The sequence below is a fragment of the Myiozetetes cayanensis genome, unplaced genomic scaffold (genome assembly GCF_022539395.1).
Source record: "Myiozetetes cayanensis isolate MyiCay16 unplaced genomic scaffold, myiCay2020 scf21, whole genome shotgun sequence".
Lineage (NCBI taxonomy): Eukaryota > Metazoa > Chordata > Aves > Passeriformes > Tyrannidae > Myiozetetes > Myiozetetes cayanensis.
Window position 1 is genome coordinate 9,556,750 of NW_026087423.1, and position 18,433 is coordinate 9,575,182.

Consider the following 18,433-nt stretch of genomic DNA (forward strand, 5'->3'; position numbering starts at 1 on the left):
GCAGGGACACAGACATGGAAAAAAGCAAACACCAATTTCTCTGCACATCCATCAACAAGTAGCAAAGTGCAGAGCAGACCCCAGGACCTCTGAAGCAGACCCATGTCCAAAAGCAGCCAACATCTGGAACCCAGATCGCTCAGGGGCCTTTCTCTGACCTAGATCTGTAACTGTGCTCGGCTGGCATCAACAACCAGCTGAAGGCAGCTAATTGCCAGGCTTCTGGAAGGAGGAGACGGAGGCTTTTCATTAAAATGTGTGGTTTCCTTCCCGTATTTTTGCAGCATTAATCACAGTGAACATTAACCCCAAGGCTGCCTGCTCCAACCTCTCCTTGGTCTGTCACCACCACCACTACAGGGACTGCTGCTGCCTGGGGTGGGGATAACCCTACGGATGCCTGCAGGGGCAAGGATGGAGGGGAGCATGTGCTGCCATGGCACGGGAAGCTGGTTGGACTGGGCTTCACCTCTTGTCAACAGTTTCACTCCTGACCTGCGCACTCAGCTCCCTCCTGTTTGCGCCCGTCTTTCGGGCAGCTACCCAGGACAGGAAATTGTTTAAATCACAGGAAAATGTGATCACAAACCCACAAATATTGGCAGGGGAATGGAGAGCGGGTGAAGTATTTGGATCTACTTTTAACTCGTTCTTTCAAGGACAAAACTTGCAATCAGTTTGAAATTGCCAGCTTCGGTGCCCAGATTAGGATGGCTATGGGGCCAGAGATGGCTAGAGAGGGTCCCCAAGAGCTGGTGACTTCCACGCACCATCACTGCCAGGGGTGACAACCAACAGTACAGAGAACACGTCCTTGGGCCAGCACCTGGTACTGCACAAGATGGTTTATCAGCTGCCAGCCCACTGAACTGACAGGCACCCCCTGAGCCCCATGGGAACCGAGGGGCTGGGGGTGATGCTGGGTTTGAATGTTTTACAGCGAGTGAATCGCTGGGATGATCCAGGAAGCCTTGGGTGAAGCAGGAATGGAGCAGGGCCAGGCACTGAACAGGTCACGTCACCAAACCCTCCTCACTGCAGCCCTTGGGGACAAGACAGCCCTAAACACCACCAGCTCCCACCACGCTCCCCTAGAGCAAAGGTACAGGAACTCTTCCCCTATAATTCCCTGGGATCAATTAACATTCCGCTGAAAAGCAAGAGATTATTAACTTTTGTTAATAGATTATTAAAGATGATTATCACCAGCTGACCGAGCCCGTACCAAAATAGACACGCTGCAGGCAGCTCAGAGCAATCATCAGTTCATTCAAGGCAGATAAAAAGTTTCAGATCTGGTTTGACTATTTAAATTTCCAACAATAATCACAATTATTGCTATTCTCATTATCTGTTACATTTCTTCTATGTTCAGGAAGTCACTCTGGTTATTAAACACACGCTGATGATTAAATCATGTATTGAGGTGATAAGTCAAATTAGATGATTGCTAAGTCTCAGTAAGTATCTTTGAAATAACCAGTTGTTATTAGACATTCAAGTGGTCCTTCATGAAAATCTAATTGTAATTGCAACTTTCCATTTTACCTCATCTTTCTCTCATGCAAACACACACACACACATGCTGGCAGCTGATTTTGTACTTCAGTATTGGTGAAATACAGAAGAAAGCACTCAAGGTGAGTGTTCTCAGGGAAAACATCAAGGGACTGGCCAGGACCTGCATCCACCCCCCTGAGAAAATCAAACAGCACCTTCAGCATCCACCTGAAGCTACAGCTCCTGACCACTGAGCTCCTGGAGCTGCTCCTGGAACTGGTTTGTGCTTCAGGCGCCCAGAGCAGCTCTGATAGGATGCTCACAATTCCTCAACAGTTTTAATCCAGGTCTGGGAGCGAGCTGGCATCCCTCCCACTCCAGCCTAATACCCAACCTGACATTTAAAACAGCTTTATTGCCACATACTTACATTTTAATGTTTTCATGGTACTGCCTGGTGTCTGAAGGCTGGTTGTATAATGGCTGAAATAAATAAGAAAAATGAAAAGGTATAAAAGGTACAGTCTGGCATTTAGAAACTTAAACCCATCAGAAGCTCCGCCACCTCGGTGCAGGTTCCCAGCTCAGGCGCCCGTCCCCGTGCCCCCAGCCCTGCTCCCAGCCATACTGGAGGGTGCTGGCTCCTGGCAGTGCCACTCGAGTCCCGGTGCATCCCGGCTCAGCCCGTGGGAGGGCAGGCAGTGCTCGAGCGAGCCGGCTCAGAACAAGCAATTTGCGACGACGTCGTCCAGATAAACACGGCACGGCGAGTACGTGGCTGTTATTCACCGACTGAAAAACGCAGTGCGCCTCGGAACATATGACACGGGGGAGGCGAGGGGAAAGGGGGGCTTGGGGAGCGGGAAGAGACAGTCTGTGTGCTGCAAGTTGTTATGTCTACACAGCAAAAGCCTGCCTGAGCCCTCCCAGGGAGCCAAGCGCAGGCAACTGCAGGCAGGACAAGCATTCACTCCTGGGGTTTCCAGCAGTTCCAGGGGTAGGTTGGCCCCTGCGCATGTCCCGCAGTCCCCCAGCACCCATACGGAGAGCAGCGCTTGTCTGTCCCTCTGGAAGGGCAACTGGGCTCCAGAGGACAAGTGTTTTTCCCAGGGTTGCACCTTGGAGAGCCCACTGATTGTTGCTGTCTCCAACACCAGATGTGAGCACCCATCGTGGGGCTGCTCTGCCCCTCACATCCTCAGTGCCAGGGACTTCCATGGGGAGTCAGGAGAGCTGGATCCATCCCTTGTCACCTTCAGCTGGTCACTGCCCCTGCTACCTCTCCCTTCCCATCTGCAGGGATGTACCCTTGGGAACCTGCCACAACACAGGGTCCCACCTCTGGAAGGGAGAGATACCAAAGAGAGCACGCTCAATTCCACCCATTGTGAATAACGGCTCAGGCCACACTCCAGGACCTGCCATCAGTTGTGTCCACACCAGCAGACTGACAAGATGCTCAGGATTAAGGCCTTCAACACTTCTAGTCACTGTCTAAGCTGCTGTGAACATGTCCAACTAGCCAGGGCTAACCAAAAGCTTGTCATGGCCCAACCATCACCAGCAACTGGGCACCTAATGACCACAGCTCAGGTCCAACCACAGAAACACCATGAAAGTACTCAGGCAATTCATCCACTTCCAAAACTTCCCAAAGCCAGCTGTGAGCATATAACATCTGTGGCCAAACACAGGCATAGGGATGTGTGACGTCCAATTCCTGGCTGAAGGCAGCACCCTGGCCATGGATGCTGACACACCAACCTCCTACTGTTGTCATAGGGCTGAGGCTACGCTCAGGGTCCACTCGATTTCATCTCAGATTGAACACAGGAAAAGAGCAAAACATCCGCTGAGCATTTGCTCAATCAGGTGAGCAGCACTGGAGGGGACAGGACTGCAAACAGAGGTGGGTTCCTTTCTCCTCCAGTTGGAAGAAGGTGTCACTCTCACCTCCTACGCGGTATCTCTCCATCACAGGTGCTCGGCACAGAAGCTTGTTCTTCCACACAGCCAGCCTGTCTCTACTGCTCTTTAAAACAGATACTGCCTCACTTCTCCCCTGCCACACACCGGGACAGCCACATCGATCCGCACAGAACGCAGACTGGGTGTAGCTCTCCCTCCTCTCTGCAGCCCATCCCTGCTGCACCTTGGCACCAACAAGTCATCAGCTCCTTTTTCTGGCTGCCCTCGGACATGCCCCTCCTCGCTGGGAAAGCACACGTAATCCCCGGGCGGAAGGGGCACATAAGAGGCACGTAATCCCCAGGCAGAAAGAGACAGTGAGATGAGCTGCCGTGTTCCAGGAGGGATGCAGGGCTGATGGCAGCATCCGAGCATCTGTTACCTGGTGAGGGGACAACGGGCTGCAAGTCTGCCAGGAGACACCTGCCAGGAGACACCTGGCCACCCTGTGCTGGCAGAGCCAGCGCAGATGAGGGGGACAAGCTGGTTCTCCTGAAGGAGACGTTCTCAGTGGTGTCCCTTCCCCAGGGATGTTTCTATCATGAATCCTCTCAGAGCTGCTGGTTTGACTCCAGGCTCAGAGCTGGCTGTGCACTTCACGCTTGGAAAGCTCAGAGGAACACAGACATCCGTCTCATCACGTAGCTCGAGAGAGGCAGGTCTGCACCAGGGAGAGAAGAAATCGAGCCGCAGCTCCAGAGCATCACATCCACAGTCACGCTGGAAAGGCCTGACTGGAGGAACCGCTGGGTGGCCTTGAGCAGTGACTGTCTCTTGGAAGAAGAATGCAGGAGCTGGAAATACTGATAAATAGAAGTGGTTCTCTTCCCTTTCTGCTCACAAAAATCAAAGAAAAGAAGCTGGCATATGGTGGGTCACAGAGACCTTCCTCCTGGGAGAAGCAGTGGAATTAACATTTTGGTTTGGACCTGGGTTAGAAGATGCTTATGTGCACGCTCACATTAGGGATGCCCTGATGCCACCTAGCTTTCTAAAAGCTGATTATTCCTTTCCATTACAACCTATTTATGATATTAAACAGACACTTAATTCTTAGTAAGAAAACCTAAGTGTTAGCAGACAAGCACTGGAGCACATCACTTTAAAAGAAATGCCCAAACACTCAGAAGTAAGGAACTCTGGGACCCAAACACAAGATCCATATGACACTAGCACCTCAAAGAGATTTCTGTCTGCACAACAGCCTTGGCACCATAACTCAACCCATGCAGCGGAGGAAGCCCCAGAGACAAGTTCTACCTACCCAGAGGGAACTTAACCTCACAGATTAAATAGTTAAAGAAACTTTATTCTCAACATGCTGTAAAACAGCATCCTTCCTCAGAGCTGTCTGCAATCTGCACAGAATTCCACCTTTCTCACTGTGTAAGGAGAAGTAAAGCTGACAGGTCAGATGGGTGAAGTGACATGTATCAAAACATCCACAGTGCTCTTCCAGGGTTAGAGACATGCAGTGCATTTCTCTGGGGAATGACATTTAAGAAAAACATAATTGCAATGCAAAGCTATTACTGGGAAAGCCCTGGATTCACTGAAAGCTCTTTAGAAATAAAAGAGAACAACAGGTTTCAATTGCTTTGTGGCCACTGCAGGGTTCAGACAACACATCTCAAAGACATTTCTCCCTGGGGAAAACATGGGGTCATTTTTAAATGGTACCGCTACACTGGAGGGACGAAATGAGCAGAGTCCTGGTTTACTGACTCAGTCTCCTCCTGACGTAGATGGAAGCTTCCCAAGACCTGAACTGGATCCCTGCTTCCTGGGAATTCCAGCTCCATCCTGCCAGCAGCACTCAGGACGTGGTAACCTCCAGCCTCTCTGCCATGACCAACCCATTTCCACTGCGACCTGCACGTGGTGTGTGAAACTGTTGGAGCACGCAGGCGCATCGGGCAGAGAGTGCAGAGCTGCTCTCCTTCCTGGAGCTGCTTCCTTTCCAACTCAGAAAAAGATATGACTATTCATCTTGTCTCTTGCAGGCCGTTGGCAGGTCCCAGTGCTGCTGTGCCTGGCATGGCATGGGGGTTGGGCCATAGGAAGTGTCTCTCTCCGGGCAGACACGTGAGACCGTCTGCAAGATGCACAGAGAGCCCAGCCGGGGCTTTGCAGGGTTTTCTCAGAGAGGTTTTTTTCCCCTGCCCTCCAAGGAGGAAGGGAGGGTGACAGTGGAAGGGATTGCACTGGGCTCTGCTGCAGCTCTCCTGTGCAGTGTCAGCACCCAGGGACAAAGCATCAACAGACTCAAAAAAAGGAAAAACGGGAGGAAAAAACAAACGGGAGGAGGAAGGAAAGGAAACGCAACGTCTTTCAGATGAGGAAGCACCAACCCCAGGCACTGCCAATCTTCAGAGCAGAAAGAGCAAAAGGTTTGACCCTGGTGACTCAGAGGAAAAATAATGAGTGTTACCTCCCCGACAAGGAAGTGGGCTTTGACATGTACAGTAATTCCCCTGTGACCTCTCCCTTACGCACCAGGAAAGACAGCGATTTGTACCACCTCCACAAGGCAAGTCCAAATTACAGCTGCTGAGGCCTGTGAGCTGCCTGCTCCCACCTCACAGGAATGGCTCCCTCCACTGCACCCCACGGCTGATGCAAAGCAACAGATGCTCTCTCAGACTGGGTCTGATCCTTCCACCTTCTGGTCCTTTTGGTAGCCCAAAATTGGGAATTTATTCTAAGTTGTTCTCAGATTCCCTGTGCACGAGGGAGATTGAAATAGGAAGCGTGTGAGTCCTGATACCTGCAGGTCATTGCAGCTGTGGCTGAGCTGTGCTCACAGAGCACCCTCCAGCACCCTCCTCCCTTTACATGGGACAGAGGAGAGTCCAAGCACCCATCCCTCCATACAGCACCTCAAGGTTGGCTGCCCAGGCAGCAGCCCCACAGCCCCAGTGCTGTGGCTACCACCAGCAGACAAAGCCATCAGAATCCCAAGTGGAGGCAGACTGTGCTGGAGCCCCTTCCACCCTCCAGATCCTCTGCAGCGCATGAGGAGGGAGCCAAAGGGTTAAGGCTCTCGGAAGAGGGCTCTGTGTGTGTGTCTGCCTGTGTTTCAGTACTCATCTCAGTCACTTTGCTTCCTGCCTTGGTGCTGTGCCAGCGAGAGGTCCAGGCCAGCAGCAGGCTTCCTTCTGACAGACAGACACACACACACAGGGTGCCGCAACCGCCCAGGAACCTCTCCAAACCTGGCCCGGCTCCCGCTCCCCACAGCCAGAGGTAACACTCACCAGCTCCACCTGGGGACCCAGTCCTTCCAGGATCCGGTGGGCAGCCTCCGCCTTCTTCTGCAGGGAGGAAAGGGGACAGAGAAAGAAAAGTTATTTGTGCCATTACAAGTCGCAGCCCTCTGCTCCAGCTCTCCCTTCTGCTAAAACCACTTCCAAAACATCCCCAGAGCTGTCACAAATCCCACCCCTGCCTGAAAGTGGGTGGAAAGGTCCAGCTCAGCCCCTGGACCCGCAGGAAAACCCTGCGGGAGGAAAGGCTCCGGCACTGGAGTTATCATGACTTTGATGCATCCAAGCTCTGCCCGGGAAGTGACCCGAATCCCCATCCCCTCTGGGTGCCAGGCGGGGGGATCGTGCCCCGTTACCTCTGCGCGGCCGCCCTGCGAGGAGGAGGGCGGGCAAGCCGGCACGCACGCAGAGATGCCCTTTCTAGGATTCATCGCTTCACGAGCATGTGATCGTTAGATTTGAGCTGCCCTTGGCTCCTCGTCATGCTCTCGCTTCCCTCCCCTCCCTGCCGCAGAGGAGCCCTTCTCCGTCCCCCTCCCGCCCCCGGCCAAGCTACCTAGTGCTTATTAAAGGGAAAAAACCACCCAGGAACACGTGTCAGGGGCTGTGCGGTGGTTACTAATTAAACAGGCCTGAAAAAAAGGCATGGGTTGGCTGCAGCAAGAGTCTAAATAAAAGATGACATTTTCAGTAAACAGCACTTCCTCGCAAAGCCAGGCTGTTCAGGGGGGGTTACTGACAGTCCCATAAATCCAGATTGCTGCACGCTGCCGACGCCACAGGCTGAGCTGTTAAAGCCTGACAGCGAGGGGGACAGGGAGACGGATTTTCAGAAGTTCAGATAAAATAGGTAGTTTTAGTTATTTTTGGGTAGAGGAGAGAGAAAATCCACAGATGCCTAAAACAGGGAGCTGAGCCCCAGGGCTGGGAAGCAGGGTAGGGCTAGGGTCTGGTCTTGTGGCAGAGCCAGTGAGGCTTGGCAAACCCTGGGCGAAGATCCCCCAGGGCAGGGAAGGGATTTCAGCTCCAGGGCTCCGTCTCAAAGTGCTCTCCAGCAGCAGAGACCTCTCACCTTCACACTGGTTCAGGGCAGGATGAGTTTCCCAGGGCATCAGCACAGGGATGTCTCACCAAAGGCTGGCACGTGGCCCTGCTGCTTGCCCCCACATCCACCCTAAACCCCCGCTGGCGCCGGGTCCTCAGAAGCCCTGGTGCAGCTGTAGGTGTGCAAGCACCTCGCCAGGGCTTTGCACACCCACACACAGTCTGATCTGCCAGCGTGCACTTTAGCAGAGTCGACCCCGAGCAGCTGTGTGAGTCACCCTGCCCCCAGTCGGGCTCAGCGCCCATGAAAACAGCCCCAGTCGAACGGCCCTGGCCAAAACCAGCCCCAGCCCAGCTGCAAAGCCTGCACCAGGTGCCTCACCACAGCAAGGCTGACCAGGAGATGTCCAGTTCCTCTATTTACTGTATGGTTGGGATGACACAAAGCTTGTTTGCAATTTAGAATCGACTTCAAGGAGGCTGAGAGAGACTTAACCACACAGCGAGCCCACTCTGGCACCATCCCCACACATATGCACAAGGCAGGCAGCAGCCCCACTGTTAAGGCATCCTTGCCTGGTTATCTGCAGGGCTCCCCACATCAGACCTTGGAGTTCACAGGTGTCACAATCACTGCACAAAGTTTCCCCCACTGCCCACCTGACTCCGTTAATGGGAATGAGCCGAGTCCGCCCAGGGACCTGCCCCTTGGAAAAATTAATCACACAAGAATGGCTCTCTCTGAGCCAGAGCTTAATATTTTGGTCTCCATGAGCTATAAAATCTGCTGACCTCAGAGAACACCAGCACTGTGGCATTCAAAAGTCTTACAGAATTAAAACCACGGGGTAAGATTTTCAGGAGGGGTCATTAAAACTGCTGAAACCACTCTACATCTGTTGCCAAGGGGGTGATCTGGCCAGTGCCCTCCAGCCCACCAATGTCTGCTGGTGAGCAGGAAGCATCAGCTTACCCAAATTTTTTTGATGCATTCCTGGGACAGAGAGCAGCAAACCAATTAATGGCAGTTAGCATAATTACAGGTAGAGGACTGCAGCCCCACTCAAGGCAGGCAATCCCACCATGGGCCTGTTCTCCTGGGCACCAGCACTGGCGGAGGATGCCCTGGCAGAGGTGGATGGCACAGCAAGGGACCAGTGATGCTGCAGGCCTGTGTGTACAATGTGATTAACTTCGAGAGAAAGCTGAGTATGTTCAGCTGCTGCATTTGCCATGTTTAGACAACTTAATGAGACAAGCCAGAGGCAAATCACCATAGGCAGAACATGTGGCGAATCAAGAAGAATGGCATAATTTGTCTTGCATTAACCGACTGCAATATACACGTCTCCAGAACGAAAGATCAGGAGGGGAAGCTATTCCGAGCACGTCATATCTTTGTACGTACACAAAGAAATGCCTCTATCTTGAAAGCTGCCCAATTAACACTTGACACCCACTGTAATTGCTGATGCTCCTTGCTGCATTTATCAGATCATAGCAGAACCATAACGAGCTGTCTGAAAGGCCCAGCAGAGCGAGGAGGTGAGAGCTGGAGGCAGAATTGGGAAGGACATAAAACACCCCACAGAAGGTTCCCACCGTGCTGGGGATCATCTGTAAGGACGGACAGACACAGGGAGATGTGCTCCTGCCTAAGGAGCCAGTGAGCCAGAAGCCTGACTGGAGAACTTACACAAACCTCAAACTGTTCTGATGCAAAAGCAGCCCCCACCAGACCTCCTGCAGCAGCAGGACCTTTGCTGAAGACCACCAACAGCCCTGGTAAATCCTTTACTTTCTGAAGGCACAGCCACCTAGGACTTGGTTCCAATACTGATTTCATTAGGAGTATGTTTAGTGAGGGACCTTGCAGAAGGAAACCTACATCTGCTGAATGACCCCACCCATGCCTGCATTCCTATTATTTAACAGAAAGAAATGTATCGGGAAGCAAAACCGAGCCATTACCTCTGATGAGACACATAAAGATCCCCACCCGTTGTACAGTCCCTCTGCAGTTCCACAGCCAGCAGGCAAAGACGCCTTTTCTTGATTTTGTACAAAATCCTGAAATACTGCTCCAGCACTGGAGCAGTGCTGTTCAGGGAGGGACCAAAGCCCTGAGTCTGAATTTTGCTCCCATTTACATCAGACTATGAAAATCTCCATTCTCGCCTAAAAACATTTGGCTTCCAAAGCAAACTCCAGCCCCTTGTTTTTCCTTTGAAGAAACTTAAAATAGGCTTGGGAGGGGGAAAGCAAGCAGGAGAGTAACTTCCCAGCCATGTGAGCTCCCGTGGGGATGACGAGAGGACCCCACGAGGCAGCGGAGCATCCGAAACCAGAAGAGGGAGAGTCTGGGATTTTGCGTGGGCTCCTCTTAAAGCAAAGTTTAAAAATGGAAGAGGAGGAAACACAGGAGTTATTTTGAGAAAGCGGATCTGAAATTAGGAGGCGGCATTTTCTTGGACCAACTCCAGCCATGGCTCCATGCAGCACAAAGCTGCTGCAGCTGAACCGTGCTCCCGGGGTTATTTATAGCAGCCCGTAGGCAGCAGCGCTGGGGAATGGAAGGGTTTCTATTTGGGATCAGGCATGTCCCACATGGAGATATGCAAAGGGGCAGGAGGCCGTGCACAGGGCAGCGCTGGGAAAAGTTCTGTCCTGCCAGCACGACGTCCTAGGAACAGGCAGAGCTGTGGGGGCAGCGTGGCATAGAGGCAGGCTGGAATGGAATTTTGTTTGACACAAAATTCAGGAGAAGTGTGGCTGAAGTCAGCAGAAATCACGAAAACTCTCAAGTGAGACACCTTTCCACATGCAGCAGAAAGCAAACAGTAAGGGGTGGGGGGGTCCAAGGCCCTACCTCCGTGCCAAGATCTGATGGGAGCAAACCACAAGCTGGAAGTGCCTGTTCCACAGAGAAAGTTTATCATTCCCATTACCACAGGTACTAATTTTTCCCCTTTAAATCTCAGCATCCTCTCTCACAGAAAACTTGCAGAAATCCAAGTCTTGGGGCTGCAGCAATTACAGGAAAGCTCCAATTGCCCAATGCAAGGAGCCAGAGCTGTGTTGCAAGGTCTCCCTTCCTCCCTTTGACAGATTTGGGATCTCTGCAATTCTCCTCTGGATTTCCAGGACCTGAAAATGCAGGACATAGCCTCATCTGGCCTGGGTTAGTCATGGACAGAGCTTCTAAGTAAATGCACCTACTGGAACTTCAGATCCTGAAGCAGACATCAAAAATAGACATCACTACCATTAAAAAATTAATTTCCTTAAAATCCTATAAAACCTTAAAGGATTCTCAATGACTCCAGGCTATTTGTTTAGATTTTATCTTTCTGGAAATCTCACTATCATACAGATGTGTCAATACTATCTGAATTCTGGCCTTTCCAGTTTTCCTCCAGACTATTTGGAAGCTCATTTTGCATCACTGAGCCCCGATGAGGCAGAATAAAAGTTATTAGAAACAAAAGCAAAAGGAACAAGGCCCTTTCAGCAGCCAAATATGAAATGCCCCCATCCCAGCTATCACGTAAACTATAATTTGAAAAAAACTCTGCAGATTTAATACTCAAAAGCACTTCCACTGATAAGGTTTTATTTACTGTACCAGCTCCGTGCTGACAAGGCAGGCCCGATTCTTCCTTTTCTCATGTAAATCAGCAGTTCATAGAAAATCAGAGTTCTACAGACATAAAATCCCTGTAGGATCTGAGTCACACTCAGTGTCTGTGATTAGTTAACAGCGAGATTATACTTTGCAATGCTGAAAGACTTCATTTATTTATTCCCTTATTTATGGATGGGGCATTAATGCTTTATGAGGGTATTTGAGGAGGGTAAATGGATAGCTGGGAACATGCTCCGCACAGACACAACAGCAGCAGGGGGTGGAAAAAGTTCCAAACAATCCTTTGAATTCCAATTTTACAGCATAATGCTGAATTTATAGATAGATAGCTGTGCCCTTTTGAAAGAGCACGCATCAAGACAGAAAACGAATTAAAATTTAATCTTATTGATTTCCACCAGCTCCATCTCAAGAGCAAGACAGACACTGCTGCTGCTTCCACTGCCTGCACTGCATCAAACCCAGTTTTTCGGAGGGCTGACAGCAGAGCAGGGAGGGCTGACAGTGGAGCAGGAGTGGGCTGGTGTGGCCAAGCCTTTGGCACCCACAGGGGCAACGTGGGGGGACTCATCCTGGCCCTCTCCACGCTGTGGTGGGTCACAGCACGTGGCGTCCCCTCCCCGGCGTGGCAGCGGAGGGCGAAGTCACGCCATGTCCTGACACGACCTCTCCCTCTCCGATAAATAAGTGCCAATGTTTCAGAGGAAAGCTGACGTGTGCTTGTTTGCAGGGACAGGCCTGACACGAGCACGGGAGCTGCTTTGTATCTGCTGGTCTCTGAGCAGGAGTCCTGCTGGCTCCGATGGGTGGCAGGTCTGCAGGGAGCCTCCAACCACCCGCGTCTGGCTCACTGAGACCTGGAGAGGGGCACCTGTGGGCTCCATCTCCACAGTGCTCAGAGAGACAGCACGGGCACCTCTGCACGCACACGGTGTGTGGCAGCTGAGGGGGACTCTGAGCACACAGGTGACCTGGAGGAGAATTCAGCCAGCCAAGCCATGGTACACTGCTGGGTAGCGGCTTCCTCCGGGACACGCTGCCAAGGAGAGTTCAGCCAGCCCCACGTCCCAGGAAAGGCACAGAGCACAATGTGGAGCAACAGAAACACTGCTCTCCTCTCCATTCTTAACAAGGGACCTGGAAATTTCCATTTAAAGCACGAAAACATCTTCAAGCCCAGGTATGTTCAATCGATTTCAAGGGAAGGCAGATGCAAGGAATCCCGTGAATGGCCCAGTGGAATAAAGCCACAGCTAAAAATACACACAGATGATCTACCCTGGTTATGGGGATTTGATGTGGAAGAAAGCTAAGTTCTGTTGGTACAATAACACATCCCAGAGGTGCAAATTAAAGCCCTCAAGGAGGCTGTGTCACACAGCTACCACCTCTGAGGTGCCAGACCCGGCAGGGATCAGCTTTCCCCAGCAGGGAAGACACTAAAATTGCTCACAGGGTTTAATTCAGGAGATCCCCAACACCTGCATCACTGTCATCCTCCAGCAGCAACCGAGGCATCCATCACAACTCGATTTCCCCAGGTAGTTCTGTGTCACTCTGCCACCACGCAGCTCCTGGAGAGGGGATGACCGGGGCTGGAAAACACATCCCATCCCACACCTGAGCACCCAGCAGCCAAAATGGTCCCCTGAGATCCCCATGGCACCTTCCAAATGCTCTCAGATATTTTGGCCATCGTTACTGTTCTCAAACACTGCTCTGTCTCTTCAAGGACTAAACACACTTTTGAAAATAGGGCTCAAATGCTTCTGACAATGCTGCCCACTGATTTGTTCTCAGTTTAATCTATGGAGAATACCAAAAATGTTAATTCCCATTTTCACACACCCTTTCAGAAATGGTACAGTTTGCACTCACAGTTGAAATTTTGGCTTGGGGGTGTGTGGTTTTTCTGTGTTATACTGCAAGGATTTCCCAAAAGGTACTTTTTCACCTGCAATTTCACAGCTCAGCTCCGGAGACAAGATAAAGTGGTTCCACTCAGCACATACTCCAGGGGCAGGAGGCACCTGGATATGGAGTATCATCTGTCCTCTATAATCCAAGTCACCTAAAACCCTCCCAAATGCAACTACAGCCTCACAGTTCAGGATTGACTGCAGTGAAGAGCAGCTTCTCTCCACTCTTCCCCTGCAGAATCTGTACAGTCACCTTTTTTTTTTTCTGGAAATCAATTACTTGTCCAGCAGAGTGTAGCAAGAGGGGATTACAGGTCATGTTTTCCATAATTATCCTCCCTGACACCGAGGAACTTTCAAATCGTACACGTTAAGTAGGTCACAAGAGGGAACAGCAGCGTGATGGGCATTTAGCATCAGCCAACCTGAATTTTGAGAAAATCAGACACAGTCCATTGCTGACCTGCATCCCAACCCCTCATCCATATGCAGCCCGGTGGTGAGAAAAATATATAGACTTCCCTGATGAACCATAAGCTAAAATTAGAAACCATTCACGCCTGCAAAGCCACAGCTATCGCCAAAAGGAAAGTAGGTCACAGAATGGCTGGCTAACTTGATTTTCCGGCGTTTCTAGCTGCTCTGTCCTCATGTAACCTCTCCTCTCCCATGGACCGTTTCTGGTCTCTCCTTTGTTCAGGGTATAACTGCACGCAGTGTGCGGCTCCGGCCCAGCCTGGCAGGAGCGGTGGGAACGGGCACGGCAGCACCCGCGTGCTTGGTGAAGCACAGACCCGTGGTTCATGAAAAATTAAGCCAGAGCCAGGCAGAAAGCCCCTCCACGAAGCCACCGGCTCCCACCTGCTCTGGGATTGACACAAGGGCTGGCTTTCTGCCCCTTCCACAACACTGCTCTTTAAAAGATCATTTCAGGCTTTGCCAGCTCTTCTGGGGTGCTTTGCTCTCTCGCCTCCTCCTGAGGCCTGAATATCCTCTTTTTATTTGCGTTTCTTACCGTGCGCTGCCTCCCTCAAGCCACAAGCCAAGAGATGCGAGTAAATCCGGCTTTCCTTCCCTTTGTGCATGGGCTGGAGCCCTGGTTCAGCTGCTACCAATGCTTTTCCTGCAAGCAGACCTCGAGGCATCAACTTCACTGCTTTTCCACAGCACAGAAGAGGCAGAAAGGCTTTAAAATTTGGCTCAGCGACCTTCTCCACTCTAGATCAATATGTCTCTTATCTGGCTCACGGCTCTTTGCTCCTACCAACTCACCTTGCAATTAAGCGTTAAGCCTCAGCAAAGCCGCAGGTCAGCACAAGAGTGCCCGGGGCTCTCCCATGTCTGACAGACAGCTGGGTATACCTGGAGGTTCCGCTGCCACCAAACCCACTATCCAACCACCAGCCACTGTTTTCCACCCATGATCTCAACTGATGCTGCTCCCAAGTCCTCCCCTCTTCCACCTTTTCTCCTCCTGTCCCCACGGAAAGAGCAGTCAACACCAAACTGCATCCCAACTGTGTCCAATGTGTGAAAGGCCGAAAGCTGGGATGTTCTTTAGAAGGACAATTCCATTGTGTATCCCACCTTTGTTACTGGAGCCACAATGAAGGCAATGCTCAGCACACCCTTCCCTTGCAGCCCACGGCTTGGCATGTCCCAGCTATGGTACAGAAAGGTCCTGCCATCACCCAGCCTCAGCCATCACAGTGGGCCAGCAAGGCTCTCACCTCTCCATTGCCCATGGATAGATCCTGTCTTCTCCAAAGGAGGAACCTCCCTGCAGCCTGCTGTGGTTTCTATCAAGCCAAAAGGAAGGTTGTTTGGTTTAAGTCTCCTACCCACAGTCAGGTTTGTTACACGCTACACGCAAGGGGACTTTACAAGAACAGGGAAGAATCATCCTTCACCCATCCCAGGGAACACGCAGACACGAACACGGAGCCAGGTTTGAAATTATGCAGACATTTGGTGTCTGACGCGACCTTCACTTGCTGAGCACCCATCTGGAACAAGTGCACCTATCATGAAGGTTAACTGTGAAACACTGGCTTGGGCAGAGACAAGAGGTGACAAAGCAGGACACTCAGCCCTGAGCCAGCTTCAGCTAACAGGGACTGCTATGACACAGCCTGTTAGGGATGTGATGGCTGAAGATCTCCTTTCCCTCCTGCCTCAGCACCGTGACCCATTTCTTCCCCTTGTAACATGGTCCAGCTACACAAGAGTGCCCAAGGAGGATAAGGCTCAAGGGAACGGGAATAAAAATGTCTTGAGAGTTCCTTCCTTTGAATCTCACCCCTTGCACAGGAGGCACGAGCCATCAAGCCTAAGACCCTCAGAGAGGGCACTTGGTGGTGAGAATGGCTCTGAGGAACACTCAGCATCTGCCCCCAAAGCCCAGTGCTGTGAAGCTGGTGATTCCTAATGCTTCAAACACATGGACCTCAGCCTTCACCCACTCGCACAACAGACCGTGCCACTGCCGGGTTTCCTACTGCTCAGGCAGGGAAGCAGATGGAAAAAGGAAAACCACGAAAATTGCACTGCCTGGGAGCGCAGGGTAGGCGATTTTTTTCTTTTTAGGAGTTGGGCACCTGGATTTCTGCAGCTCCCAGTGAAATCGCAGGCCTCGCAATTCAAAATAATTAGCGACTGGTAGTTTTCCTTTTATGCAAAATCATCCTTTTTATCCAACACCTAAATGAAAATGAATATGCTTGATTATCTACCAAAGGGCCCAATTTCCGAGCATCGCTCCGATGCACACAGCAAAATTCATGTCTCCTCGGGCTGCTATTACAGGCAACGGCTGACAAATGAGCGGTCAAGGCAGAGATCCAGAGCCAGGGATGCCAGCCTGACCTTTGCTAATGCTATTTACAGCATCCAATATCCACAAATCCAGCCGTGGCTGCATCCACATCCCTTATGCTGCAGCCTGGGGGCCTCAGCGGCAGCCAGGAGAGCTCGTAGCTGGCCTGCCAGTATTGGAGCACCACAGATGTCCCTGTCCATCCATGCAGACCACCCCACCACACCAAAGCCCATCCCATGAGACAGCTTTCAACCAGGTTCACTCCCAGGGGAAAGGATGAAACAAACTATTTTACAGAGAGGAGTCTGAAGCATCTCCTGAACACTTCGTATCTAAGGCTGATCACAGAAAACCCCCAGGCAGGTTCTTTGGAAGACTTTAGTGCCCATCCACAAAGGCAGAGCGAGCTCCTCATGGCTCAGCCCTCTGTGGTCCCTGTACTGACAGGGTTCCACCTATCCCCCTCCCATGGCCTCCACCCCAGGGGTAACGCCCACGAGAAACCCCCACCTGGCTCTTACCAACCTCCCATCCCTGGCCAGGGTGACACGGCACGATCACGCGTTCGTACTTCCATCGTTTCCAGACTCACCCTGTTCTCGTCGTAGATGATCTGCACCAAGCTGCGATGTTTGGACTCGATAGGAGGAGGGGAGATGGGTTTTTCAGGCTCTGGTGGTTTGGCTGCTTCTTCCTCCAACTGTTGCTGTGGAAGAAGAGGGGGGAGGAGGAGGGTGAGTCACAACAAGAAACGCATCCGTCCTCGTCCACACGAGACTCTCTGTGATGCCGCGACCGAGGCAGAAACCGCGATGGCAGGAGACTTCCTGCGAGACATGGGCAGGCTGGGGCTGCGGAGGGACGGGGAGAGGGAGGGGAGCTGCACAGCAGCCCCTGCCACGCAAGCGCAGCGCTGGCCTGCCCCAGGCACCGGCCCCATGCTGGTGGGTCGGTGAGTTTTAGGCATGGAGGTTGAGGGCCTGCCTCAGAGGAGCCTCCTGGAGCGGGCCTGAGGCTGGAAATAACAATTTCACTGGAAGCCCTTAAATGAAACAGAGCTCCAGCCCAGCTTCCTGCTGCTACCTGCCTCTGGAGCTGCTGCTGCGTGCAGGGACTGGTGGAGGAGCCAGGGGTGACCAACAAGGCTGCTCTCCACCTTTGGCTTCTCTTTCAATGGAGTAGCTGGAGGAGATGCCTCAGGACGACTGTTCTTAATTATATGACTTGGGCACCAGCCACCCCTGCGCTTTAGAATATCACTGTGATCAGCAGGTAAACCTGACTTTCCACCTGCACCTCCACCTCTCCCAGCACTGCGATGCAGGAGGAGACATCCAAGCCCTTCCTGCAAGTTAGAGGAACTGCTCAGCTGAAAGAGGAAATCACAGATTCCTCCAGGCTCCTCCTGGGGCCAGCCTGGGAGGAGGGAGAGCGCAGCCATGCACGGCAGCTGTGGGGCAGCACAGGCACGGGAGAGGGAGCGGCTGTCAAAAAACACTGAGGATTTTTTTTCCCTGCTCGGCTCTGAATCTCTGAAAAGTACAAATCATTTTATTCTTTTCCTCCAGTATCCCCTGTTGAAGCATGGGAAAATCAAGTGAGTCTTGTACTAGGAAGAAAATGTACCTGGGACTTGGCTTGCACCAGAGGCAAGTGCATCACTGACCTCGCAGAGACAGCAGTGGCTGGTGGTCTGAGAAAAAGGTGGGCACCTACTCCTCCTCCAGATCATCTCTGGTCCTGCTGACAACACCTTTAGCATGCTAAGGCAGTAGGATGCAGCCCAAGAATGCACTTAAGCACCCAGATAGGTCTAATGGCTCAGCTGAGAAAACTCACACACCTTAAATTAAGTGTGTTTCAATAGATGAAGGACCCCACGCTGTGGGCTCCACCTCTCCACAGCTGGACACCTCTTCCCACAGAGAGAAAAGCAGAAGCATGGGGAATACTGAGTTATAGACAAAAGAAGCTGCCATTGCCAAACAGAGCGGGGAGCAGGCTCTGACAGAGGCAGGAGGGCCCAGGTCCCACACATTAACATCACCATGCCCACCTTGGGGTCTTAACCTTAGGGTTACTCTAGCCATGGGTGAGAAGCTTTCCATGAAGCCACAGCTGAAACCATGTGCTGCAAAGCTGTACTCAGGCACCTGTCTGCTCTTCCTTAGTGTCCTAAGGCACCCCACCAAACATCCTACAGGACAAACTCCAAAAATTACAAAGGACGAACCACCAAAAGGGATCAGACACATCTTCTACTTCTCTTGGG

The 18,433-nt window shown here is 51.8% G+C and overlaps 1 protein-coding gene across 9 annotated transcripts in view; it reads right to left on the reverse strand.

Moving 5' to 3' along the window:
- The window catches only part of NCOR2 (nuclear receptor corepressor 2), a 234,915-nt gene that overhangs the window by 97,176 nt on the left and 119,306 nt on the right, over positions 1-18,433 (reverse strand). For all 9 annotated transcript variants that reach the window (XM_050318213.1, XM_050318212.1, XM_050318211.1 and 6 more), the window contains 3 exons: positions 16,754-16,867; positions 6,726-6,782; positions 1,931-1,983 (listed from right to left, as the gene is read on the reverse strand). In XM_050318213.1, the coding sequence (XP_050174170.1) occupies positions 1,931-1,983; positions 6,726-6,782; positions 16,754-16,867 (224 nt within the window). The remainder of the gene's footprint in view (positions 1-1,930; positions 1,984-6,725; positions 6,783-16,753; positions 16,868-18,433) is intronic.